The sequence below is a fragment of the Fusarium sambucinum genome, chromosome III (assembly GCF_050947815.1).
Source record: "Fusarium sambucinum isolate potato_lamoka chromosome III, whole genome shotgun sequence".
In the NCBI taxonomy this organism is placed as follows: domain Eukaryota; kingdom Fungi; phylum Ascomycota; class Sordariomycetes; order Hypocreales; family Nectriaceae; genus Fusarium; species Fusarium sambucinum.
The window spans coordinates 8,327,613-8,353,363 of NC_139292.1; the positions used below are offsets into that span (position 1 = coordinate 8,327,613).

Below are 25,751 nucleotides of genomic sequence, written 5' to 3' on the forward strand. Positions count from 1 at the left end.
ACGCCATCCCTTAGAACGCATCCTCGACTAAGCCAGTCTCAGCAACATACGTCGCCCAATGTACAAGCATTTCCTCCAAGATCTCAGGACGTTTCTTGGCCAGATCATGTTGTTCAGCTGGATCTTCCTCTATATTGAAGAGCTCCCAGTTACTCCCACCCTGCTTCGCTAGCAAAACAACTTTCCAGATTCCCCTACGGATCGCACGATTGCCAAACAATTCCCAACCATGGATGGAATTCTCATCATCGTGAACGGCGGGATGATCTGAGGGAGACGAGAGATGGTTCACCCAGGACTTTCCTCGAGGAATAACGACTTCTCGGCCTCTGAAGGATGTCCCTGGGTGTTGCACCTGGGCAAGATCAAGGATGGTGGGCAAGATGTCCATTACAGTTGTGAATGAATGCGAAATAGTCTCAGGACCTGTCGAGATTGGTGGGAAACGGATGAGGTAAGGGCAGCGAATTCCACCCTCGGTCGACCATCCCTTGAACCCGCGAGAAGGAGCAGTGGCAGCGCATGCCCAGCGCGAGCCATACCAGACATACGAGTCGTGTCTACCAATATTCTCGAGACTGTTGTCATAGTGTGCATTAATAAGTTCGCCCAATGTCTTGAATGAAGACAAGAGCTAGATCTCGCGGTCAGTATCAACAGTGGGTCATCGGATGACAGGGGGAGACTAACAGGTGCTGCTTCTAATGTAGATCCTTCCGCCCCGTTATCCGACATGAACAAGATGAAAGTGTTGTCCAATTCACCGGTCGCTTCAAGTGTATCAGCTACTTTGCCAATGTTTTCATCTAGTAGATCGACCATTGCTGCGTAGACCTCCATCTTCCTTGCAGAAATGGCCCGCTCATGATCTGTGAGATCTTGCCACTTCACACCCGCTTCGAAACCGACTGGAGGGGCAGCCTCGACGTCAGACGGCACAAGGCCCAAGGATTTCAATTTTGCCAATCGGTCTAGCCTGAGGCTGTCCGGTCCGTTATCATATTTTCCATCTGTGAATATTAGAAACAAAACAAACAAAAAGGGTTGGGGACTCACGATATTTGTCCACAACTTCTTGAGGTGCCTGCATAGGCCAGTGTGGCGCTGTGTAAGCCAAGTAAGAAAAGAATGGCTGTTCTTTCTCTTCCTCAATTCTGTTGTTCAACATGTCGATCAGTTTGTCCGTGAAGAAATTGGTTGAGTAAAAGTCCTTGGGTAAGTCCTTTTTTCTATCAACCGGCTTGTCATTCTCCATCCAAAAGCCGTCAGACGTCAACAGCATCGTGTCTTCATTTTCATCGAACTGCGGTTCGTAGTTATAGTGATTACCACAGCCAGGCAAAAAGCCAAAACTCTTTTTGAAGCCTCTTGCACTTGGTGAAGTATCAGGAGTCATCCCCAAGTGCCACTTTCCAGACATGATAGTCAGATAGCCTGCGTCAGATAGAATTTCGGGCAAAGCAGCGACTTTCCAGTTAAGGTAGCCTTCATAGCCCGGCTTCTCAACATAATCAGGGTATTTACCAGTGAGCTTCTTCTTCATCTCGGCAAACTCAGCCATCTGACCGACTCCAGCGATGTGATTATCAGTACCAGATAGAAGCATGGCTCGAGTAGGTGAGCATGCCTGTGCAGTATGGAAGTTTGTCATGCGTATTCCATCTTTGGAAAGACGGTCCAAGACAGGAGTGTCAATCTCGGAGCCGTAAGGCTTGATATCGCTGAAGCCGAGATCATCAGCAACTATAATGAGAAAGTTTGGTCGTTTAGCAGGGCCCATGATAGCACGACTTTTTGTAGGATTTGATGGGAAAAGAGCAACAAGATTACGATGCTAGAAAGTAGACAGCAGGTGGCATGCTATCGTCTATAGTTGACGGATTGCTGCAATTTATCTCGACCGCCATCAGTCACGCGAACCTCTAATCCAAGTCCACGAACAGCACTCACAAGTCATCATTGAATGAGTTAGAGGGGCCAAATACTACAAAGCTCCACATTGAGATAGAGCCTTAAATTCTGGTGCGGTTCGGATGTTGCTTTGATTGGCTCATTTTTCAATGTTTTCAAAGCACGCAATATTTATATACCAAAGGCGTTAGACCTACCCGAGGAACCGACACACCATGATAAGCCTCTTGACACTTGGATGACAGGGCTATCGCTCGGATCATGGTATCATTGGTGAAGTGCACTTCACCAAATTGCCGACTTCGACCGTTGCATGGGCAATTAAGACTAATGGAGTCAATTATTGAATGTACATGATGAAAGTAAAAGTGATAGAGACCCAATTGACAATTTCGCCATCGCGCATCCTCATTGCGAGATTGAAATGAAAAAAAAAAGAAAACCCCCGAGAATATTGAATGCTGTTAGTACCAGGCATTTTTTGTATATAAGGTACGGCCTGGCTATGAAGGCCTCAAATTTTGTTGTCCAGACACGACCTTTTACTTCCACTCACATCTTCCAACATGTTGACCGAAAAGCAATCACCTCCACACGCAGTCGATGACTGGGGCAAGTCTAGTCTAGACCCGGACAAGCAGTCCAGTTGCCTGGAGCAGCAATCTCTCAGCGACTGGTCAGAAGCCGAAGAACGAGCCGTGGTCCGCAAACTCGATCTCCTCATCATGCCCCTGCTCATAGCCGGATTCTTTGTCTTGCAACTTGATCGCGGCAACATCGGCAACGCCCTGACAGATTTCTTCCTCGCTGAAGTAGGAATCACTCAATTTCAATTCAACATCGGCAATCAACTCCTCAGTCTTGGTATCGTGCTACTTGAGCTCCCCAGCAACCTCATTCTCTATCGCGTTGGTCCTCAGAAGTGGATCAGCTGCCAGATCTTTTGCTGGGGGCTGGTAGCCACCTTTCAAGCGTTCATCAAAGGAAAAGGCGTCGGAGCTTATTATGCTACAAGGCTGCTGCTCGGTCTTCTTGAAGCTGGCTTCATTCCCGCAGGCTTATACACTTTGACACAGTGGTACAAGCGTAATGAGACCAGTAGACGCTTCACTGCGTTCTTTCTTGGCAACATGATTGCTTCAGCCGCAAGTGGTCTCATCGCCTACGGTATCCTTCAGATGCGGGGCGTAGCGGGACTATCTGGTTGGCAGTGGATGTTCCTGATTGAGGGCATGATCACCATTGTTGTCGGTGTCGTTTTCGCTCTCTTGATGCCTCACTCCCCTAAAAGTCCGTCAAACATCATGCGTCATTCATACTTTACGCCACGAGAGATCCATATTATTACCCATCGTGTGGCCAATGAAAGTCTCGCCCAAAGTCCCAGGCACAAGTATGTCAAATGGGCCGATATCAAGGCAGCATTCTCACGATGGTATATCTACCCGCAGCTTACCGTCTCCTTCTGTTGCATCGCAATTATCTCGCCACTTGGAACTTATCAGCCATCTATCATCGCAAGTTATGGCTACGATCGCCTTCAAGCAAACGCACTGTCCTCCGTCGGTAATTGGGTTGTTATTGTTTTGAATCTATCCTTTGGGTGGATAGCTGATAAAACTCAGAGACGAGGTGGCCTTGTCCTCCTAGCGGCTATTCTGAGCTTTGTTTTTTGTCTTGCCACGAGACAACTCGCTACGAGCATGAATCGTGATCTCAAGTACGGCATCCTTGTTTGCACTACGCTGTGGGGATCTGTGGCCCATCCTCTTAATGGCTCCTGGCTGGCTGTCAACATTCGGAATCCTGCAGAGCGATCCATTACCATGGCACTCCTCATCATGACCGCGAATGCTGCTGGTTTGGCTGGTGCTCAAATTTTTCAGGCACATGATGCACCACTATATAGGACTGGTTTCACTGTCATTCTCACTCTAGCATCTATCGCTTTAGTCTTTGCGGTCGGTTCTAATGCACAATATCTGTCGCTCAATAAGAGTTTATCAGAGAAAGAGAAAGCAGTGCAAGAGGCAGAGGAAGGAGTCGTAGAAGGGAATAAATGGCGGTTCTCATTGTAGAGAAAGTTATTAATGAGTTGAAAGCACTTATATATGAAACAGTGTATCTTAAGGCTACATGTGATTTTCACTCCATAGTAATTATAAGTAAGGGTGCAAGCAGAAATGGATAGCAGGATCGGGAACAGTACACTGACGTGGAAGACTCGGTAGTCGTACTCTCAGAACAGTAGTCCTGCCCTACTTTTGAGGTAAAGCGATAACTTTCAATTGGAAACGGAGATAGCCCAGTGCTAGAAAATCGTCCAAGAGCCACGACGCTGAAGGCATGTAACTAAGTGTAGTGATATCACAATCTCAAGCCCTTTTGGCCTGCCGCAGATTGGCCTCAACGTTGAGAAACGCGCATGCAGGCAGTGCAGGAGATGGGGTAGATGCGATAGATTGTAACAATAGACTGCGGCCGTTTCCAATTACCAGTTCAGAGTTAGGGGCTAGTATGTTTATCAGAAGCCCAACGCATTCAATTCAGATACGCCCATCTTCGCTGGAGACGATTCTAGGCTCAAGACATCTTTACAGCAGGAAGGTTCTCGGCATATAGAATGATGCCCTGACAAGTCTGAACCGGGGCTCAGTTATTGCTTGCAAATTACATCGATCTTTTGACAAGATACCATGTAAGGTATCAGGTCTGCGGCGCACTCACGCCAACATTCCTTGTAGCGTTATGGTCTGTGCGACTGTTGTATTTGACGATTTGTCATTCTCAAATTACCCGCGCGGTAGCTTTGTAACAGGAAAAGCAGCTAAAAAGGCTTTATCAGCAGGGACAAGGGGCATGCACGCGCTATCAAAGCTTGTTTAAATTGTTAAAGATAAATTACTGCGGAATAGGTAGTACAAAGGCTACACATGATCCTTCACTCATCGAGACATTTCCCAAACAACAGTCCTGCCGCCTTCTTTCTCGTCTCTTACACAGTAACCGATTTTGTTTTCGCAATGACCAAGAACATAGTCATACTCGGCGCCGGCTTTGCGGGCATCCCTCTTGCACACAAACTTCTTCAACACACCATACCTAAAGTCGAAGGACTCAAACTTATCCTTGTTTCGGCATCTACCCACCTCTATTGGAACATCGCCGCAGTTCGTGCCGTCGTTCCGGGCCAGATACCTGAAGATGAATTATTTCAACCAATCGAAGACGGTTTCACCAAGTACAAACCGTCTCAATTCGAGCTCATAATTGGACGGGCCACCGGTGTCAACCTCGAGCAGGAACAAGTTACTATCGATATCGATGGAACTGTCAAGACCGTCAATTACCATCACTTAATCCTCGCCACTGGTTCGTCCGTCAGTAGTGGTCTTCCATTCAAACATGTCGGGTCCTCCGAGGACACAAAACTCGCGCTTCGCAAACTTCAAGAAAGAGTCAAGGCAGCGAAGTCTATTGTTATCGCCGGTGACGGCCCCACAGGCGTTGAGACAGCCGGAGAGATAGCCGAGGCATATGGAGGGGAAAAGAAGATTACCTTGATCGTGTCGAAAAACCACGCTCTTCCAGGACTTTTACCTTCTGTCGGGCAGAAGGCAGAGAAAGTGCTCTCCAAGATGAACACAACCATCATCCGGAATGTCAAGGTCGTAGACGCCAAAAGTGTCGGCTCATCACAGTCGATTACGCTCTCCGACGGCAAGGTCCTTGATGCAGATGTGTATCTTCCACTTTTTGGCCTCCACGCCAACTCGTCTTTCCTGCCTCCGGTAATTCTCGATGACAAGGGAAATGTCAAGCTGGACAACAAGCTACGTGTCACTGGTACTGATAATGTCTGGGGTGTCGGTGATATCGGCAACTTGGAAACCAAGCAGGCTACGAAAGCGGATGCTCAATTGATACACTTGGCCAAGAGTTTAGACGCTGTTCTTGTGGGCAATTCTGCTGGTGTTCTCGAATACAAGAAGTCTGAGAAGCCGATGATTTTTGTCACCCTGGGGAAGAAAACAGGGACAGGTCAGATGGGGAACATGAAGGCTTTCGGCTGGATGGTGTCGTATGTAAAGGGTCGAACATTGTTCGTTGAAAAAGGTCAACCTATCGCCGAAGGAAAGTCCGGCTTGCAGGGACGTATTTGACATACCTTTTTGTTTTTATTCCATTGAAACCTTCTTCTTTATGCTTGGAGCCTAGGTGCTGTATTAGTTCTTATCAGCCATAATCCTTCCTCCTCAATAATTATTAAATTTAACTTATGACACTCTTTCCTAGATCCTATAACATCTTTATATTAACCTTTAGCATTATTTGCAATTTCCTACCCAGTTTTAAAAAGACTTTCCTTAGGTTCTGTCGAGATCCCTTAATATTTCACATTTTGACTCAAATTACCTTTGCATCAATGTCTATCTAATACATCAAGCCCAGGCATTTGTTTCTATATCGTATCTCTTATTGTATCTTGTCAGCGGATCCTTTTCACTATCTGTCGGCGGCTACGTATTTTCTGCGTATGTCGGAAGATTTGACGACATCCCTGCTTATAGGTGATTGCCATGAGTTCGAGCCAGTTGAGTTTACAGTCTAATTTCCAGACTTTGCCCTTATCTGTACCCCTTCTCAAAATCTTACATATATCGATTGGTGCTGGGCTGTGCCTAGATCCTGTGGTCATGTTGTTACAGGGCATGAAAGAGAATAACTGTGAAGATGGGATTATCCGTAAAGACATCACTAGTCCCTTTGGGAAGCTTTCTACTTTGTTACCACCTAAATACGACTCTCCCTATATCGCTAAGGACGATTAATTGTCCATCATCCACCCTCTCACACTCTCACGTCGTTTTATTGTCCCTGTAGATTCGTATCTTGGTAGGATGGACAGTGAAATTAGTCATCTATTCTCACACCTCGAACACTTTGGAAACTGAAATATTATTAGAGATGCAACTTCATTTCAGTAACCTAAGTTGCCAATCATACCAGTACCCAACGACAGCTCAACCATCTTCAAACATGAGGTCTATAGATTCTTAGTTTAAATGCAAATTTAGAATCGCATTAACATGACTTTGAAAATATTGCCGAGCAAACCAAGTGAAGCGATACTTGTTCATGCGTGTGTAGATATACCGGACACGGTCGCTTTCTACCAAAGTAGATTCAGGGACCGTGTACTCGGATTTGAAGATAACATGGCCTTGCTCATGTCGCTTTGTCGATAGATCGAGTATTTTTAGGATATCCATTGAGACAACTGATCGAAACGCCAATGCTAGTTTATGAGCACTGCCAGCGGAAACGTTGATGTATCTCCGCTCTACCTCTTGAAGAGCTTGATCTAGCTCCAAGAACCTCTGGATCACGTGAGATGTATCGTTATTCGCAATAAATTGTCTTGAATCCATCACGAATCTCATCACCCGGTTGATGATGAGGACGAAACCCATCTCAGTTGGCTCATCACGCGGCTCGATCGGCCTTGTAGAGCCAGGAAACAGATCAACATCGTTGAAATTTTGTGGCTCCTTGGTGTCAAAAACGCCTTGGAATGTTATCTGGCCCATGCCAGTCAGGTTGGCATTTTGTAAAAGTATTTGCCACCAGATGCGCCTCCGCATCTCTGTTTCAAACGGAGTGAGATTGAGAAACCCGCCGTCTCGGTGATATCCCATATTAATTGCGATACATAGGACAACATCGCTGAGAATATGGGCTGTCTGTTTGTCGCCATGGGCTTGAAGTGAAATCTATAAATGTTTAGTCAGTGAAGAGCATGATGGAATTGCGGAGCGGTATGTTACCATAAAGAGCACGAGGGCCTGAAGAATCGTCATGTCGTTGTTTTTGAATAAATCAAACTGGAATAACGCATGCCTTGTGTGCGTCATTAATTCTTGTAGCAGGTAACCACGAGGCATACCCAGTAGCTCTTGGCATTCCGACTTATCTAGTGTCACAATAGCCATAAGCGACACAGCGTAGAAAAGGCATTGATAGTTCAAAGGCAAACAATCAGCATCAGTTGCAGCCATTGTCACGTAAGGTTGAAGGGTAGGGACGTGGACGATCTTGGTCAAGGGATCCACGCGGACCAGGTAGATCTGCCACAGCCTAAAGACGTGTACAGGGCTAGGTCGACAGGTGCTGCTAGAATAGGGTGCACCAACAGGCGATAGAAGGAATGGGGTGTCATCCTCACGGAAAGGGCTCAAATAATCCAGAGCTTGCGACCCGCTGATTCCCTTGCTCTTGACAATAGGCCCCATGGTCCCAAGCTGCCGATGACTATCAGAGAACTGTATTTGCAAAGGTCCACGGCACATACCGAATTCTCATACAACAAACTATTGTTTGACAGGTAGATGTCTTCATTGCTCTCCATAAAGAACTCTCCAAAGGATTGTTATACTGTCAGAGTTGTTGAAATAGATTTTGGTTGATACTGGATAACGAGAGGTTGGAAGCACCGTTTAGGGCTTACGTCTATGGCGGATTGTGACGTACGGGCAACGCAACGAGTGAGTAGTTCCTTGCATTTGTTGACCCGCTCCAGAAGGCCTTTTCTTGCCTTCGAACGTCTTCGAGTTGGGACTGGAGCGGAGGGTGTACAGTTTATACCGGCCTACATCGATATAAGAACCTGAGGGCAACAGATAAGAGCGGCAATGTTACAAATACAACACACCTTAATGCACCTAGCGCACGGGGTGCTGTGGTTGCATTTAACTTTGCGATGTCGACACTGGACACAAGCCAACGCCTTGAAAGACGTCACAGTCGTTTTGTATCTGCCGCTATCTGTCGACATATTTTCAATCGACCTTACAGCTGACCATATAGACACCTAGAGCCAGCTGATATAGTCCGCTGATGGAACCTGTACTTCAATCAATCGAAAGGCATGCACTTCGTACTGTCGTTGATTTGTCTCGCAATTGATGCAAACAAAATGCCCAAGAAGAAAAACGTCCATCCATTTCACTATATATCTTCGTGGTTCTTGGGTAACTTTTACTCGCTCTAAAGCACTTATCAATATTTATGCTCTCCCATAAGTTGAACTTACCTGGTGTTAAACTCTTTGCAAGTCACATGAAGCCTGGCTTTATAATCAGTCCGCTTATACGGTCGCTTTCTAGTGTCACCCGCTGTTTATTTCAAATCCGTTTGACCAGAATGGTGCATTCTCCGAATGTGACTAAGCTCAGCGCGCGGTTACCAAAACGGGACTTAGACAATGTATGATAAGAGAAGAATAGTAGGTTAGGGGTTGGAAGATGTGGTAGGTGAACCCGATAGGTGATCACCTCGAGCAGGGGGCTGTGGCCAGTGGCTACGGGAAAACCCTTGTGTGGATACTGAAGTGAAAATAAAAAACGACAGTGAGGTATTTACATTATACTCCGACCATACTGGTCCTCCACAACGGATTTTGCATTCATCTTAGGTATCTAAATACTGAGTCTTTGATAAAAGTCTATGATTTCCAGGTAGGCTAAGCCGTCTTGCGCCTCATTTGAGCAAGGTTCTACATCGTGATTGGTTCAGCGCAAGAAAGGGGAACATTGCTAGTCACACATGCTCGCGGCAAGGCCTATTGTCATACTCGAAACATCATGGTATGTCTCAGGTCACGTCCAGGCGCTAAATACAGATGATGTTTAATACTCTCTAAGCTCGTTCACAGATATTGTAAATCTGTCCGGGGCCATGACATTTCCCAATCTAGTAAAGGTAACCGTTAATAAGCAGTAACGCCGCTTTCAGGACCTGAAGTTACTTACCACGTTGTCGTAACAGCAGATGGTACCAGCAGGGGCATTGGCAGGGCAGAGTGCACCAGGAGCGCCAGTCGGGCATTGATCTTGTTGTGGTGCAGGTGCCGCGATGGTAATGCCAGCAAAAAGGGCGAGTACAATTAAGCGCATTGTGTGAATTGGAGCTGATGGAATAAGTGGATGTTACTGGCTTGAAGACCAAAAAGTGTGCCTGTAAAATTTATACAAGATACAAGAATGAACAGGAGAATTTATAAAGAATCCCAAATACCTGCTCAACTAGACAAGAGATCCGTGGTGGTGCTTTTGAAATTGGCGTGCAGGGTACACAAGCAGGTTATGATGTAAATTGTATAAAGGCGGAGGACGATCTTGGCTTACAGGGCTATAACGCCGAGGGTATCCATGACGAACTCAGCAAGGAAGGGGCGTACATCTTGTGGAATGAAAATACATAGTCGGCGATATATACCATAAGAAATCAAGATGTCTGTTCTACAGCATCTAGTGGAAAACACCTATGGAATTGGTCCAACTACTGCCGCCAGACTCTTGTGCTCAAAAAATTCATGTTTACGTGCATTTTCCACTCATTTTGCCTATACGAAGATAACAGTCTGAAAGCCGAGGCCAATAATCAGCTGCACCCTGGATAATCACCATCATGCCACCTTGAAGATGATTGTCGATGTGACAATGCAGTAGCCAAGCCCGAGGATTTACAACACATCATACGACCACCCAAGTCACGTTACAAAGGTCGGTCAGCGATGCAAAACTATCCGCTTTTGGTAGATTGACCAGGTTTAAATCCTCCGGTATGTCCTTGATTGCCTCTTTGTCGAGTTCTATATGAAGTGGTCCGCTCCAAACCCAATTTGGATCATTTCATTCCCGTGATTGTGAACAGAATGTAAAGGCGTAGGCTCGCTGCCAAACAAAAATGAAAGGCCTAACAAACTGTCGAGCTTAGCGGCAATAGTTATATTATTATATTCATCAAATGCTAGTGCGAAGAGGGCGGGCTATAGAGATGCATCTACATTCGTAAGCATTGGCTGCATGTAGTTTATAGCCCAGAGGTAGGAAGGGTCGTCTACCTTTATCCTTCCTCTGTAAGTCTTTGTGACGGCTTTCATTTTACGATTAGTCTTTGGATAGCCAGACACATTTAAGCAGCAAGACTCTGACTCTGAAATGAATATAACAGCACAATCCCTATTCGGCATTATCTGTGGGTATTTCAAATTTAAGATTTAGAGTTCAGGTGGAGATCTTAGTCCCGAGACTAATCCTCGTCAAAGTGTCCGCTACGCCGAACAAGACGTCATTACCGCGCGGCTCGCTCAGGGTTGTTGGCGTTATCTTTGTTCATTCGTCCATGAAATACCTACCTATTCGGACTTATAGACAGTTGTTGACGATTATTTTGCTATGCAGGTCCCTGTAGATCTGTGTGGTTATGGATACCTTGGCAGTGAGAAGCTAAAATATCAAGGGTTAAGCAAACAAATTCGGATCGCATGGAAAAGGATTATTCTAGTAGCACCAGCGTTGTTAATATGATTACAAAACGATTGTTAATACATTAGCGCGGTAGTAAAATATGGCATTATTTTTCTTGAGATTCAGAAGAAAAAGATACGCCTAACTAATGCCGTAATAAATTAATTACCATCGTCATGAGATGAACTAAAAGAGACAATACTACATGCTATCCTAAGAATAAATATCTCGAAAATATTGCTTCTTTATTTTGCAATGATGGTGCTTAGAATACTGTAGGGTAGGTTACCTATACAGTCTGCTAAGCGCTTTATTTGTCTAAGCTAAGTAAACTGCTTATTATATACTCTTTATATTCTTCTGAACTTCATTTATTGACTTCACTTAGTATGGCTTGTTTTATCTAACAAGGTGTCTAATTATTGGATGCGTTACTGCGCTGAACGTTTCCAAGTGGCAAAAGCATTCATGTCACTCGAATTTTAATAAGATTGATTTGAGAATAGCGATGGAATAAATTTAACAACATATTAAATCATTCTGAATTATCTGCTTGAGCTCGATACTTCTGTATACCTCATCTAGTGTCAATATATTTATGTCCAAGACTGCACACAGATTCGAAGTCCTATATACTCATCCTGCGTCTCATGTTATCACTCTGCCATCCTTTCGCTCTCTCAAATCCATTTTTACTCTGGTAAAAGTCTTCAAAAGCCTGACGAATTCCTTCAGCGCTGGTTGATACAAATGGTCCGTGTTGAACGATGGGCTGTTCGAGGATCTGGCCAGCGATAATGAGGAGGCGAGCGCTGCGATCTTCACTCTCACCAACCCGGAGAGAAATGGCATCCCCTCCTACTTTGTAAATTACTACCCCGTGCTGATCCACCCTCGTAAAAACCCCAGTCTGCGATGCGAACTCGGCAGAACCTTCGAACACGTAAGAAAATGCATTCCAATCCTTGGGTAGGGACTGGACCAGTGCGCCACCCGGTTGAATCTCAACATCTAGATACCACACAGGGGTGTATGCCAAATCTTTCACGCCGTCGACATCGCCGGATTTGCCTGATATGACCTTTACAAGGACCTTGCCATCGTCTAAATGTGCGAGTGGGATCTCTCTGGCTTTTAGATCTCGATATCTCGGCTTACACATTTTCAGATGCTTTGGAAGGTCCACCCACAGCTGGAAACCAGCACCTGGGCTCCCATCAGGGTCCGGGATCGGCTGTTCAGAATGCATAATGCCTCTGCCTGCAGTCATAAACTGTAAGTCTCCAGCATGCAGAATGCCCTTGTTTCCAGCGAAGTCCTCATGCTCAACAGAGCCCTTTAGGATGTAGGATACTGTTTCTTGTCCTCGGTGGGGGTGATCGGGGAAGCCTGCACCATTTTGCCCGTTCATGTGGTCAAGCATGAGGAATGGTGAAAAGTTACGCTGGTACTTGCTGCCAATGGAGCGCCGTACTCTGGCTCCAGCGCCCTCGGCTTGTTCGAGGGCGGTGAAGATTTTGCTGATCGCTCTTAGTTCCGGCATAGTCAATGGCTGACTACAGTGGTGAAGTTGTGTTGGTTAATAATTTTGGTGTGCTAACGATAAATAATGGAGACTGAACTTGAGAGAGGCTGAAACGGTTCGGTTTAGTGACTTCGATAATTGCTATGGAGGCTTTGCTCGGCGATGATGTATTTAAGGATCTACAATGCATATATGCTCAACCAAGAGCTATAGTCAAGTCTTTGAAGCGGCTAGAAAAGTCCCTGGATATTCTATTATGCCATGAGTAAAGCTTACTCATGCTGACTGGATCGAGATGAGGTAATTAGTCGTCGGATTCGGTTAAATATTAAAGGTCCGAAGGGGCTTGTGCTACGAGCAACTAGGCGTCTGCATGCCGCTCACCAGTCAAATTTGGGTTAAGGCTCGGTTTGTCGTGCGGCATAGCTCCGCTGACACGGCATTTCAATCAGAATGGCAATTTACATCAGAGCGGTTGAGGGACTTAAAAGCTGTTTCTCAGGGCTCAAGTCTGAAACGAAAAGCTGAAGAGGAGAAGATCTACATTCCGCAGCCGTGGCGTTTCTCGCCCGACCTTCCCATAGCGGGTTCTCGTTCTTTGACGCTATGACATGGAATGCCTGCCTTGCGTTGTACTGTCTTCGTTTGGTAGCAACTAGGCTTAAAGAGTAGGCGTCCGTTAAATGGGTCCCGACGTCACGCCGTCTCTTTCCCAAAACGAGCAAGGATTAATAGAGGAGAGCACATAGTCTAGTTGAGATTGCTAAGCATGAATTTGATCCGCGCGGCTCGGGACTTAGCATAGCTTGGCCCCGGCACAAGCTAGACAGACTACGACGACAGATCCGCAGCCTTGAGGTTGATTCTCCGCATAGTGATGTGTTCTTGCGGAGATGGAAATGCGCTTTTGATGGTTCACATTAAATCGACACGAAAGATTTCTAGTATTTAAAGCAGCATCATTGTCTCCATGAGAAACACTATATCATCCTTACTTTCATCATTATCAAGTCTTATTCAAACAACCAAGTCAAACAACCAATTCGAACGTCAATATGTCGAATAAGAAGATCATCGCTGTCATCGGTTCTACCGGTTTCCAGGGCGGTAGTGTCGTTGACATCTTCCTCAACGATGCTGCGCTGAAAGCAGAATGGGTTGTCCGGGCTATTACTCGAGACCCTTCTAAAGAAAAGGCCAAGAAGCTTGTGGAGCGAGGTGCTGAGGCTGTCGCGGTAAGTCATGAACAAAGCTTCTGTCCCTCGAGTACTAGTAGCTGACGATCAGAAAGGGTGATTTGAACGACAAGGATTCACTTGTCAAGGCTTTCGCCGGCGCGACTGCAGTTTTTGGTGTAACCAACTATTGGGAAACTCTGAGTATCGACACCGAAATTCAGCAAGGCAAGAACATTGTCGATGCTGCCAAAGTAGGTTGATCATGCATATTTATTTGGGCATGAGCTGATCGTTCTTAACAAAGGAAGCTGGTGTCTCTCATTTCATTTTTAGCTCATTGCTCGATGTGGTTACCGTAGACATCTTGCAAAATCGTCTCAAGAGGCTGAGCCGAATATTTACTACCGATCGCCAGCGAGAGCACAAATTCCACCAGATTGGGCATCAAGGGAAGCAGTTGCACCATGAACAGGCACAAGCGGATGACCATATGTTTCTGGAAGGACAGAAGGGCGAGAACATCAAGATACTGGATGCATTCATCAACAGTCCAGCCGTTGATGTAAAGAGCGCAGGCTGATAACGCACCTAGAACAGGACCAGATTAGTATTTGGTACGGTCATTTGAGGCTGCAGCAACGCTTTCTATCCGCGACGCCAGCATCGATAGGGGCACCTCACCTGAGCTTGTGCCAAAGACAACATCAAAGTGGCGCTGTATAGGGCAGGGCAGCCGGATAAGTTCCTCCAAGGCCCGAAGGAACTCGAGAGGTACCACGGCTCGTACACCGCCACCATCCAAGCTCAGCACTCGCGCTGTCGCTGTATCGGGCCTCATCCGGATACGGCGCCCTTCAGCCGAAGCACCGCAGAGAAGGCAAACATCTAGATTGAACAGATATGCATCCTTGTTCTCCGGTGGGTAAAACGAGGTGATGCATACTTCGCAGAAAGTGTGGCGGCACGGAAGGCAATACTGCGGGCGGCGCCGCAGACAGCATAGACATGTATCATCCGAACGAATCAACGACCACTCTTCTTTATGTCTACACATCTGTTCTTGATGTGATGATGCTACAGTGCTGCCGAGGCCGTAGAACTGCTCAAACTGCACAGTCATTTCCTCCTGGATCTGCTCGACGAGCACGGAAGCAGTCATCGAAGGCCGTGAGGCTTTACACGGCGACACAGCCGCTTCGACAGCACGAGATACGGGGACCTGATAGAGAGTCTGGAAGACATGGCGGGGATCGAAAGCTGTACACACGCACTGGTCAACCATGGCGACAAGACGTTTGGATAGGGTGGGAAGAGAGAAGGGGAGTAAATCAGAAGGGACATGGATGACAGCAACTCACGATGCATTCCTGGCGAGTAGTGGTCTAAGAGCAGGCTAGAGGCTATTGTCGGGACAACAAAATCGGATTCGGATGCATCAAGATCAAAACTCTTCTCAACAAAGTTGCTGATGTAGTGCGCTAGATCGCAAGGGACCGGCTCCTGTGCCCTGGAAGCTCGGACAAAGTCAAGGGCTGTCCATGGGGAAGCCGTGGCCGCAGAGGCGCTCAACTGCATCAGTTCCAGATTGTGACGAAGAGAGAACAAGATACTCGACTCTTTCCGTGTCCGTTGAGTCTGAACCAGAGAGTGCAATATGTCTCGACGCAACGTCTGACGCCCTTTCCGCTTTCTGGTGTTACTGAGCTCTAGATAAGTAGCAGATGCAGGGACAATGCGAATTGATTGGAAATAACTGTTCAAGGATGAGGTGGTCTCACCCGCATCTAAGCGACCGAGAGCGGCCTGCATCTCTGAACGATCGTCCTGATCTGTGACTAGGAACAGACGGGGGCGAACGGATGAAGTGGAGGCATGACCTCTTTCAAGAAGCAGTTTGAGACGAACGGCGGTGCTATGCACCCCACCGATGTCCCTGACAAAGATACATACAACGTCCGCGAACGGAAACAAAATCCTGTGGAATACGTCACCCACCATCTTGGGTATATCTACGGCTGCTGGTGCTACGGAAAAAGTCTCGCTCTCAACTTGATGGCATTGAGCGTTGCTAGCTGTTGTCGGCATGCGGTTGTGGGTCGGCCATTCCGCGTCGGCAACAAGAAGAGTGCTCTTGTCGAGACCATCAAATGCCGACTTTTGAAGGTGAATCTCACCCTGGCTCCTATGGAGAGCGTAGCTGCTACAGTCAACACCAAGGTTTGGAAGTACGGAAGCCTTGGTCTTGTTGCCTATCAGGAGAACCAAGCCGGTCGGACAATCCGCTTGTGCTGACTGGGCAATGATCCGCCGAGGTCGGTCTGATATCTCAAGAATCACCTCATTACCTTTCTTCCACAATTTGGTCCACCCAGTATGCTTACAAAGGCTCATCATATAAAGCGGGAAATAGTTTCAAAGTACTTGCTTCTCTGTTTTGGGGGGTTGCGACTCCCTTATAGTTTTGCAGAGACTGCGACGCAAGGATATAGAGAAGAAGTGGCCTATCCAGATATGGATGCGTTCCAGGCGCTCTGAGCCTGTTCATCGTTGCCTTGATGACCAGGATCGGTTGACCACTGTGATTAACTGATAACTGCTAGTCCATTACCGTTCGCAACATTGACGGAGGGACTGCCATATGTTGACATGCGGACCCCAGACTAGGAAGGGGTCCAGCTAACTGACTTGCTGCATCCCATAAGCGTGATAGGCTTCGACTCCCGCAGTCATCCTCACCGAAGTTTTATAAAGCATCAATTATAACAAATTACTTTAAGTCTCGTAGTGCGTGTACGTACATTGTGGTCCTTTCCTGTAACATAGCCGGAACTACGAACAACACGTGATGGGAGATCCATTAGAGATACGTAGATTGCCCACACTCCCTCACTTATTATCACGCGCATAGCACCGATATCTAATAGAAGACACTTTACCTAGGCGCCGATATTGATGGATAGGAAGGCTTTTGATAAGATTCATTACCGAAGTCAAGATTTGTGACTTAGAAAGATCTATGACTACACCCGTGGGGCGTCACGCTATTTGTAGAACTAAGTAAACCAGAACCCGGTCCAGATCTTTGAGAGCGAGAGAAGGAAAGGTCGGTGACGACACAATCAACGTGCTCCATAAAACTTACGACGCTATGCCTTTATCATAAAACTTCACCATCTCTATTTCTTCTATTTCTCAATCGTGATCTATGTGCGCCCCAAGCCACAAAGGTCTGGCATGTGCTTTGTCCATGTGCCTTTTCCAAAAGCACATGGCCTCAGAAGTACTCATCGAAGAGCACCATTGTCCCATGTCTCTGTTCATTGGTCCATCCTTCTTTTTGTCACATTTTGCCGTGATAGCTCCGTCTCGGCTTTCCTTTTCTCTGGATCCGAAACCATAGAGCCATCGTGTTTCGATGGTGGGATGCTGTTGTTGGGATGTAGAACCGTTTCCGGGTAAACAGCAGGCTGGAGCCGAGCGATGGTTGAGTTTTGGCGGCTCCTTTGATCGTTTTGGAACGGACACATGTTCCATGTGGGCGATGGGGCGACATGGGCAAGTGTCTGTTCCTGTCTAGTCTCAAGAGATCTTATGTAGTCTTGCTGTTTGGCCAAAACCCAGTGGAGATGCTTGTTTTCGTGGTCAACATGATCGTATTCGACTCGCAATTTTAGGCAATGACCCTTGTATCTTTCGCTTTCTTCTTTGGCAGCAAGGAAGGATTTCTGCCAGTGGTCTATGGAGTTTTCGAGATCTGTTCGGGATGGCTCCGTCCAGACAATCCTAGTTGGCGACTGACCTTGATCCGCCATCCTGAGTTTAGGGTGGATAAGGGCTCTGTGACGATGCTGGATAGAGGATGGAAATTCAGCCCCGTCAACTGAAGGTAATGTGCTGCTTTATCTGCCGCCAGAGCACGGTGGGGATTGAAAATCTGGAACAGTACTCTACCGACCAAAAACTTAGAAATTGCTTAAAGTCAGCGGTTCAACATTACACTAAAGTGGACATAGGACTGCTTTGCCTCATAAACAAGAGAGTTTCTTGCGTTATGGCTAGAAGTGAACACTATTTACACAACCTCTTTCTATCATACAAGTAGAATAACCTGTCCTCATTCTTTAATCACCAGATATGACCGAGGAAAGGCTGTCCTGCAACGAAAGCATATTTGAAGATCTGAAGTAGACTACAGATACAGTAGAGCGTTACTAGATACGAAGATGAAAGCTGGTATTGACTGATGCCATAATCGCGGTGTACCCAGCCGTGGGCAGTCCGCGACCCAGGTTGATATTCTTTATTTTTTGATCCATCCGTACATGTCCCCACTGGATCAACAGCCGGCACCTGATCTTCTTATGTAGTAATCAAAAGTCTTTAGGTCTTTGCAAGCTTCCGTGTCGGGAGAGTAGCCGAGTGGTGTTTCAGTAAAAGACATGAGTTCTGCCCATGTTTCGGTCACGTCTCGACTGACCGACGAGGCTATCTTTGAAGCGCATCTGGGGACCATAGGCCGCGTCTGAACTCTCCGGGCGAAGGGCTTCGTCTTCTTGTTCTTCTTCATACCCTTTGTAGGCCGGAGCTGGGGTTCTGAAGCAGCATTAATAGGAACTTTTTGAAGCACATATGTCATCACAGACGCTGTGTTAACCCTAGGAACCTGTATGTCGAGTCCAAGCATACAGTATCACTTAGTCTTCGTAGAAGATGATTGGACTCCGCAAATTATCGGAGATGAGAGACTTGATACTGCACAGTACTGTATCCTACGTACGGTAGTGTAGTATGTACTACATGTCTTCTGACATAGAACGTCTGATTACGTCCCAGGCGATCTATCGGAACCGGTCTCGGTTGGGATGACGTTAACAAAGGATACAGAAGCCATTTTTGAACCACTTGGACTATTTACGGAGCTAGTAATGGCCACTCATGTTTCTATTCATGGCGCAAAGCGTTGTCGACATTTCCACATCAAAAAGGGCCGGTTTCCCGCTTCCTTCGACCCAACTTCACCCACGTATCATGGATGACTATGAGAAGTTTCGCAACATATCATGCCAACCTTATTCTGTGGACATGCTGGAAATGTTGATGGCAGCCACTAACATCGTCCATAAGCGCTTTGAAAACTGTCCCTCCACTCTTCTTTCTGCCAACCTGACCCACTTTCCGTCTCCCGAAGAAGTCAGTCGTCGCACAGCGGTTACGCCTGTGCAACAATTGTTGCCACCAGTTGATGGCAGCTGGATTGAAATCGCCGATAAAATATCAAGATTACCGGATCCTCCAGAAGAAACCAATGTGACTACAGCAATGTGGAATCTAGTCCGTGGCGGTCCGCTTGAGTTGCCAATCGTAGATGAGTACTTAGATCTGCTTCGAGCCACAAGCCTTCACACAGCAATTGCCAAAGTTCGACCGTTAAGTCAGGACGAGAACATGATTGGCACTGAGGGCTTGGATCGTCCAACAATTATTCCCTTTTTGTGCGACCATGACTGGGCCTTTGCAGTAGCATATCACGACTGCATTCACTGGTACGATAGCAGTCCCAGCAGACAAACTCCATCCTTTTCTGCTATAGAAGCGAGACGCGTAGTTGAGGGCTGGAAGGGGCCGCAGCACAGTAATCCCAACGATGTAGGCATCTTCATGCTTATGGGTATCAGGCTCGTCTTGCAGCGCAAGCCTCACTTGAGCCAGAGGGCTGCGGATCAGATTGCCCGCACTTTCCGAGCTCGCATGCTCGGTGAGCTTCTTGCAGGTAAGGTTGAGCCAGATGGGCAACGCCTTTGTAGAGAAGGCGTCATGCAGGCGGCGGAAACGGATGAAGGATCCATGTTCGTTGCTCAGCCACAGTACGAGTACAGTCCCGGTGCAGCACCTGAGGCGGACTTGTTCACCGAGGCATTATACATGCAGGAACAAGCGAACGGAGCCAACCGATCATCACGTTCTATGTCTTCTGTAGACGAGGTCATCAGTGCATCTCTAAGGCGCCAAGCCAACTCTCCACGACCAGCACTACGTCAGATGTCCTCAATTGTAGAAGACAATAAGGTGCCAATGGACGAAGATGCGGTCCTAGACTATCTAGTCACTGTCCATGGTAGTATCTCACCACCTGGACCACAGGAAGAGATGGTCGAGCCGGAACCGGATGCTCATCCGTCATCTGCAACGACCGCTAATACGTCACGTAGAAGGAAAGGTAGGGCACAGCAAAACGACATGTGGGCCCAAGGAGATACTGCAGATGGCACCCGGAAGACACTGAAGCTAGACGTGAACTCCTTGGTAAGCCGTAAAGTTATTCTTGAGAACCTCGCGGCTGCTCTGCAGTGTACGAGACTGGCAGTAGCGACCGAGGCATACGACAAGTGCGTTCTCTGGTTCCTTGGACAGGATAATGCTATGCAGGGAAAACTTCAGCAGCGGTACTCAAGGGTTCTCTTTGTCGAGAAAATGGAAGAACAAGCACGGCAAGATGTTACGATGAGTGGTATAAACGACAAACAATGGAAGAATATGAAGCGTGACTCACGGAATTGGAGGATTTGGAAAGACGTTCGGGATGCCGGTCGGGAGCATGACGACCTAGGTCCGTTTGTCACCCTCTGCGCATTTCCCGGTAGCATGGACAGCAAGTACCTATCAAAGAAAAACCGTGACAGTTTGGTGGCCGATTTGAAAAGGGAATTGAGAAGCGACAGGGAGGACGAAAGCGGGGGACAAAGGAGAAGTCATTCTTCCTCTCCATTGCGCCATTGGCTCCGGGACGCACGTCCACTGTGTGATGCTATACTGAGTGGGGCTTTGCCAACATCCCCGCTCAACATCGAAAATCATGATTTAACGTTTGCAGATGAAGTAACTGATGAGGATTGGATACTCTACACGAGCATAGACTTAGCTACAGGCCCTTGGTAGGTTGGGCCATTCCATTGAACTGAGAGATTGGAAAGGTCATATCTAGCTAGAGTTGAATAGCGGCGTGCGGTGTCTTGTAGTTCCAATATGACGGGTGTTGCTTGTTCTGAAAGCCAGCCAACTGCCTCTAAGCTAGATACAAAGCACTAAACTGAAGTGGGACAGGAACGTCAACAGTACCATGTAGGATGTGCCATAACAAGGTTGTAAAAGCTCTTAGATGAATAAGCCAGATAGATTCTTCTGGCCTAAATTTAAAAATCTGACGTTGAGAACATGCTCGTTTCCCTGGTAAACAGCAGCACAGTTTAGCTCGATATAGTAAACAGTCTTCTCGTTCATCACTGTTTCACTTTGACCATGACTAAAGCACTTTCCAAATATTTGACTCTCCTTCTACACAAACGATTACCATAGTTACCGTGGATGGATACATGCATGACTGGATGCATTTATTTGACTGTAGTACACCCTTGATACTGTCAGTCTTTCTAACGATGGGAGCTGATTGGTCTTGTCATGGGGTTTCATGTTATCAGATAACTTCTGCCATTGAGGAGATATAATTCATCTGTGCTTGAATCTTCATGCTTTAGTCATTTCCGCTTTATATCCTACTCTCTTCCCTTCGTGGCTGTTGCCACCAAGGAGCTAATGTCTAAATCGGCGGACTACACCGGTATTTGGCCTATCTGTAAGGTAAATCCCGTGATAAGGTGGCAGGGAGAGATATTTCTTAAGCCAGCAATAACACTATGGTTCCCTATTATGCAAATTATAGGATCTATCCTACCTTAGATATGCAATAACCCCTATTATATTCCACTTAGATATATCCTTATATAAAGGGACTGCCTCTAGGCTCTCTAAAAACTTTCGTATTCTTTCGTAGGTATAACTGTCCTTATAAGCCCGGATATAGCCTAGAAAATTAATAATATCCTGAGGTGCGAGTACTTGCCTTTCTCTAAAGGCAACTAGATTCTTTTTATTATTAAACACTTTGGGCCTTGCCTAGAGCCACGTATACGCAAGAAGTAAGACCAATAGGTTACGTCTAGCAATATAGAGTCTTTGCCTTCCTAATAAGGCTTTACACTCTGGCGAGGAAGTAAGATTAGCTATAAAAAGAGATGCTTTTTAAGTATGCGCTTTAAAGGATCCTTCTTTAGTCACTTTATGCGAGAAAGAGCCATGCTCGTTTAAGAAAAATATAGAATCATTAACCCATTATCCACTCAGCTCAAGGGCCTCCAATTCCGCAAGCTTGATCAAAGCCTCTTCCTTCATCATTTTAGGCTGAATGTAAATAGGCGTATATGATATCTTGTTGAGGTGCATCGTGTTCGCAAAGTGTAGGGGCATGTAGAATTGATAGAACGGGACGTATACAGTACAGTACATGAACGACAAGTGCCAGAGTAAAGACGGCTTGCGTTGTGACTCTTGCTATTTATGACCTACAAATCAGCGAGCTGGTAAGGCTTACATACACGCCCCAAGAAACCTTCAATCTGCACCGCGCCAAAGCCGGTTTTGGACCATTTTGGCCAAGTTTTAATGAAAATTTTCTGACACTGGGTTCAGAGCATATGTACCTACAGCACTTTTGCCAAGTAGTAATAGTAGACTTACTTACCCTATTGCTTAAGTTGGTATCTTATTTTCTATAACTACTTTGACTGCTTCTGTTATTCTAATAGTAAAATAATAATAATTTTAATTTCAACTAGAATTTTAACTAAATTACATTATCCTGCAGCTAATTCCTTCTTTCCGGCGCACTCTTGTTTTTCTTGGTCTACTCAATCAATTTATAGAAAAAACCCGGCTATCCCTAATCTACAAGCTCAAGAAAAAAATATTATTGTCTTTGAATGTTTTCCTTGTCTCCTCCAGTATTCCCTCGACTTTAGATTCAGCCCACTTCTGGCAATCCCTGGTCCTTTTTTCCTTACAATTTTGAACCTCTACTTCCCACTCATCTAGCTTTCTTCGTTCCTCCGCAATCCGCTGCAGCTCCTCATCCTGCAGCTCTTTTGCTTCTTGTTCTTTGCAGCTCAAGCCCTCGACCGCCAACCCGATATCTAGTCGAACCTTTTGAACGGTATCGCTATACCCCTTGACGTTCAAGATCTCGGTAAGCTCGAATGCATCGTCTAATAACTTCTTCATCCTAGACCAGTCGATACGCGTCCGTTTGGCGACTATGTTTTGGATATCGACTCCTGATTGTAATAGCTCCCTCCTGTGTTTTGTGTCGAAAGTCTTAGTCATAGCAGGAAACTCATTCATCCAAGTATGGAGCGCTACTGCTTCGGCACAGTCCCAGCCGCGTCCGCGCAGTATTCCCGCCAGATTTCTCTGCCCATAAGCAAAACATGCTCCCTCAAGGACTTCTTGTAGATGGACTATCAACTTGTGCTGACTGCTAAAGGGTAGGCAGATTGTGTTCTGCTCCTTATATACACAGTCCTCGCATGCTTCTTCTACTACATAGGGTTAGTAAGTATATTGAAACTTTGACGAGTATGGGCCTGAGTCATATACTTTCCGGAGGTTTCGTCTCCTTCACTGTAGTTTTGTATACCTCTTCCGGATATTCTTCTGCAGTAGGAGGTTCCCCTTTCATATGCGCTTCTTCTATGGACGATTCTTCTTCAGAGGCCTTTGCTGGCTCTTCTTCTGGGATCTCTGCTGAGGCCTTTTCTGGCGCTTCTGCTCCTACCAAGAATTCCCAATCGGAAGGTTTCTCCTCCATAGTGGGCACATCCATGTATTCCTCTTCTATTGCCTCGGGCTCCGTATCCTTTATTCCTTGGTCCTCTTCTGCTGCGATCTCAGGATCGCAAGGGTAGTTGTACAGTGGCGTCTTTTCTGGAGCCGGCTTCGGTTCTGTACCCCAAACTACCTCTTCATCGGCAACCCTTTCACGCTCTGCAGCAGGTGGAGAATTCTCTAAGATAGAAGACAACAAAGACCGCAGCTCTGGTGATGTGTTGTTTACTAGAACCTTGATAGATGCACATACCACGTTACAATCATACCTGGCGAATAGGTTATGAATGTCTTCCCTATATGGAAGGCTGTCAATGGCATCCATGATAGCTCTCTTATCATTAGTCGTCTTGGCGGTTTTCTGTTTTACCATTCTCTTGTCTCTTAAAGGTCGTAGATATGTAACGTGGTCTTTCGATACCACATAAATGGCTTTATCGTCGGGTACAAACTGGTCGCACAAGTCACATATTGTGTTGGTTAAGGTACCGTCGAGATTGAGCCTTCTCATGGTGCAAGCACAGTAAGGGTCGCGTGCTTCGCGTGGCGCGGCCATGGCGTGAGTGTACCGAGGAAGTCTTCACGGAAATGATGACAATAGAGTTAGAGTACGTCCAGTCCGTCAGCTAGGGCCAGAGTGAAGTAACGGAGCCCTTAAGAAAGGTGGTTGAACAGATAACAACTTCTACGTTGGCTGTCTTAAGATGCGGGGGCCTTGAGACATTCTGCAAAGGTTGCCTCATCATCACGTCAGACCCTCGCGTCATATGTAAAGCAAAGCTCAATGAACTAGAACCAGTCTATTCTTGCAATTATTACTCACCAGTTACCCGTAAGACATTTGCCACTGCACCTCTGAGCTAGCATCTTAATTATATTCTTTCAATCCATATAGTGTTTATCCCTTTACCTACATGGACTACCCGATAGCACACAGGAAGGCTGTCTTTTTAAGCCATGACTGTAGGCGAGTGTTTGGCCAGCAAGATTCACAAATCGTGAAGAGAAAAGACATCCGAAATGCGGTTAGGAACGAGGCCATATCTGTTGCAGACTTCCCTGAGCAGGAAGTAGTTGACATAGTATATTGCCTGATTGCAAATGGAATCTTCCGCGCAGAAGCTTCCATCCAGCTCCAATTTCCAGACCTTTACTACCCTGTCTTTATTGGTAGCTATCAACAAGAGGCGATAGAGGATACATCAGCAGATCAACCTCTATCTACTCTCGTATATTCATATGACTGGTTGGAAAGGTATGATAATGCACTCAAACAGAGCCCACCACCAGATCGATTTCTAGAAAGTGCAGAGGAGGCATATACGTCAACAGTACCAGAGGACAGAGGAATGCGCGATGTTATTGTCAAACACTTCGATGCCCATCCAGAGCTGTTGGATGACGAGCGCGCGCATGAGACTCCGCCGAACGCACTCATTGACGTACGACTTGCTTATTTATTTTCGTAAAGAGCATGCTGGAAAGCGGCCTGCCATCATTAGCCAGGGCATTCTTACTCCGTGAGCTGGACAATTGCTAGAATATAACTATATATCTCGGTTAGCGATATCGGGCTCTGATTGATCTCGACATAGCTAGCGGATGTAGTAGCGTATATTTGTTTTTGCTAGAAGAATAATTAATGTCCGCTTAAGATACAACGTTGGTGAATCGAATCGTTCACTTATTCTCATGTATACATATATGTGCCCATATATTGAAACAGAGGGGGAGCAGCAGTAGCCTTTGCTATATTCTTCGTCCGAAACATACAACCCTGCCTCACCTCCTCTGTCCTGGGCAGAGGCGAATTATTTCACTTACTTACCAGGCGGGTTACTTATTGACCGCAGAACGCCTCATTAGCCAACCTATCGGCTTCCTTATTCATCTCCCGAGGCACACGCCAGAACAACACCTCAACATTAGATGTATTCAAGTCTCCAACAAGTGCACACAACTCTTAAAATAGCTTCGCGTTTTCGACTAGTTTTCGCTTAGCAGTCTTATAACCATTGGTCTCCCATTTAAATACCCACTCAGTCATCCCCTTAACAAGATAGTCCGAGTCTAACTTGATGACAATTATATAGAGCGGCCCATAGGGTAATG

At 46.3% G+C, this 25,751-nt stretch overlaps 10 protein-coding genes across 10 annotated transcripts; 5 read left to right on the top strand and 5 right to left on the bottom strand.

Annotated features, from left to right (window-relative positions):
- Positions 1-10: 10 nt before the first annotated feature.
- FSST1_013005 (arylsulfatase) lies at positions 11-1,780 on the bottom strand (the record flags this gene model as incomplete). The annotated part of the gene is made up of 3 exons (XM_083236281.1): positions 11-634; positions 691-1,010; positions 1,057-1,780. 3 exons carry the CDS (start codon positions 1,778-1,780, stop codon positions 11-13), a joined length of 1,668 nt encoding a protein of 555 aa, XP_083082701.1.
- Positions 1,781-2,477: 697 nt separating this feature from the next.
- FSST1_013006 (MFS transporter) lies at positions 2,478-3,989 on the top strand (the record flags this gene model as incomplete). Its single annotated transcript, XM_083236282.1, has 1 exon — positions 2,478-3,989. One exon carries the CDS (start codon positions 2,478-2,480, stop codon positions 3,987-3,989), a length of 1,512 nt encoding a protein of 503 aa, XP_083082702.1.
- Positions 3,990-4,934: 945 nt separating this feature from the next.
- Positions 4,935-6,074, top strand: FSST1_013007 (NAD(P)/FAD-dependent oxidoreductase; the record flags this gene model as incomplete). The annotated part of the gene is made up of 1 exon (XM_083236283.1): positions 4,935-6,074. The coding sequence occupies one exon, from the start codon at positions 4,935-4,937 to the stop codon at positions 6,072-6,074; it is 1,140 nt and encodes a 379-aa protein (XP_083082703.1).
- An 894-nt stretch (positions 6,075-6,968) lies between these two features.
- Positions 6,969-8,746, bottom strand: FSST1_013008 (uncharacterized protein; the record flags this gene model as incomplete). Its single annotated transcript, XM_083236285.1, has 4 exons — positions 6,969-7,685; positions 7,740-8,234; positions 8,420-8,560; positions 8,624-8,746. 4 exons carry the CDS (start codon positions 8,744-8,746, stop codon positions 6,969-6,971), a joined length of 1,476 nt encoding a protein of 491 aa, XP_083082704.1.
- Positions 8,747-11,850: 3,104 nt separating this feature from the next.
- Positions 11,851-12,765, bottom strand: FSST1_013009 (pirin family protein; the record flags this gene model as incomplete). Its single annotated transcript, XM_083236286.1, has 1 exon — positions 11,851-12,765. The coding sequence occupies one exon, from the start codon at positions 12,763-12,765 to the stop codon at positions 11,851-11,853; it is 915 nt and encodes a 304-aa protein (XP_083082705.1).
- A 1,037-nt stretch (positions 12,766-13,802) lies between these two features.
- Positions 13,803-14,505, top strand: FSST1_013010 (uncharacterized protein; the record flags this gene model as incomplete). Its single annotated transcript, XM_083236287.1, has 3 exons — positions 13,803-13,982; positions 14,039-14,176; positions 14,230-14,505. The coding sequence occupies 3 exons, from the start codon at positions 13,803-13,805 to the stop codon at positions 14,503-14,505; spliced, it is 594 nt and encodes a 197-aa protein (XP_083082706.1).
- A 24-nt stretch (positions 14,506-14,529) lies between these two features.
- Positions 14,530-15,734, bottom strand: FSST1_013011 (uncharacterized protein; the record flags this gene model as incomplete). The annotated part of the gene is made up of 2 exons (XM_083236288.1): positions 14,530-15,182; positions 15,284-15,734. The coding sequence occupies 2 exons, from the start codon at positions 15,732-15,734 to the stop codon at positions 14,530-14,532; spliced, it is 1,104 nt and encodes a 367-aa protein (XP_083082707.1).
- Positions 15,735-15,797: 63 nt separating this feature from the next.
- Positions 15,798-16,217, top strand: FSST1_013012 (uncharacterized protein; the record flags this gene model as incomplete). Its single annotated transcript, XM_083236289.1, has 1 exon — positions 15,798-16,217. One exon carries the CDS (start codon positions 15,798-15,800, stop codon positions 16,215-16,217), a length of 420 nt encoding a protein of 139 aa, XP_083082708.1.
- Positions 16,218-18,953: 2,736 nt separating this feature from the next.
- On the top strand, positions 18,954-20,861 carry FSST1_013013 (uncharacterized protein; the record flags this gene model as incomplete). The annotated part of the gene is made up of 1 exon (XM_083236290.1): positions 18,954-20,861. One exon carries the CDS (start codon positions 18,954-18,956, stop codon positions 20,859-20,861), a length of 1,908 nt encoding a protein of 635 aa, XP_083082709.1.
- Positions 20,862-23,403: 2,542 nt separating this feature from the next.
- Positions 23,404-24,195, bottom strand: FSST1_013014 (uncharacterized protein; the record flags this gene model as incomplete). Its single annotated transcript, XM_083236291.1, has 1 exon — positions 23,404-24,195. One exon carries the CDS (start codon positions 24,193-24,195, stop codon positions 23,404-23,406), a length of 792 nt encoding a protein of 263 aa, XP_083082710.1.
- Between the last annotated feature and the right edge of the window lie 1,556 nt (positions 24,196-25,751).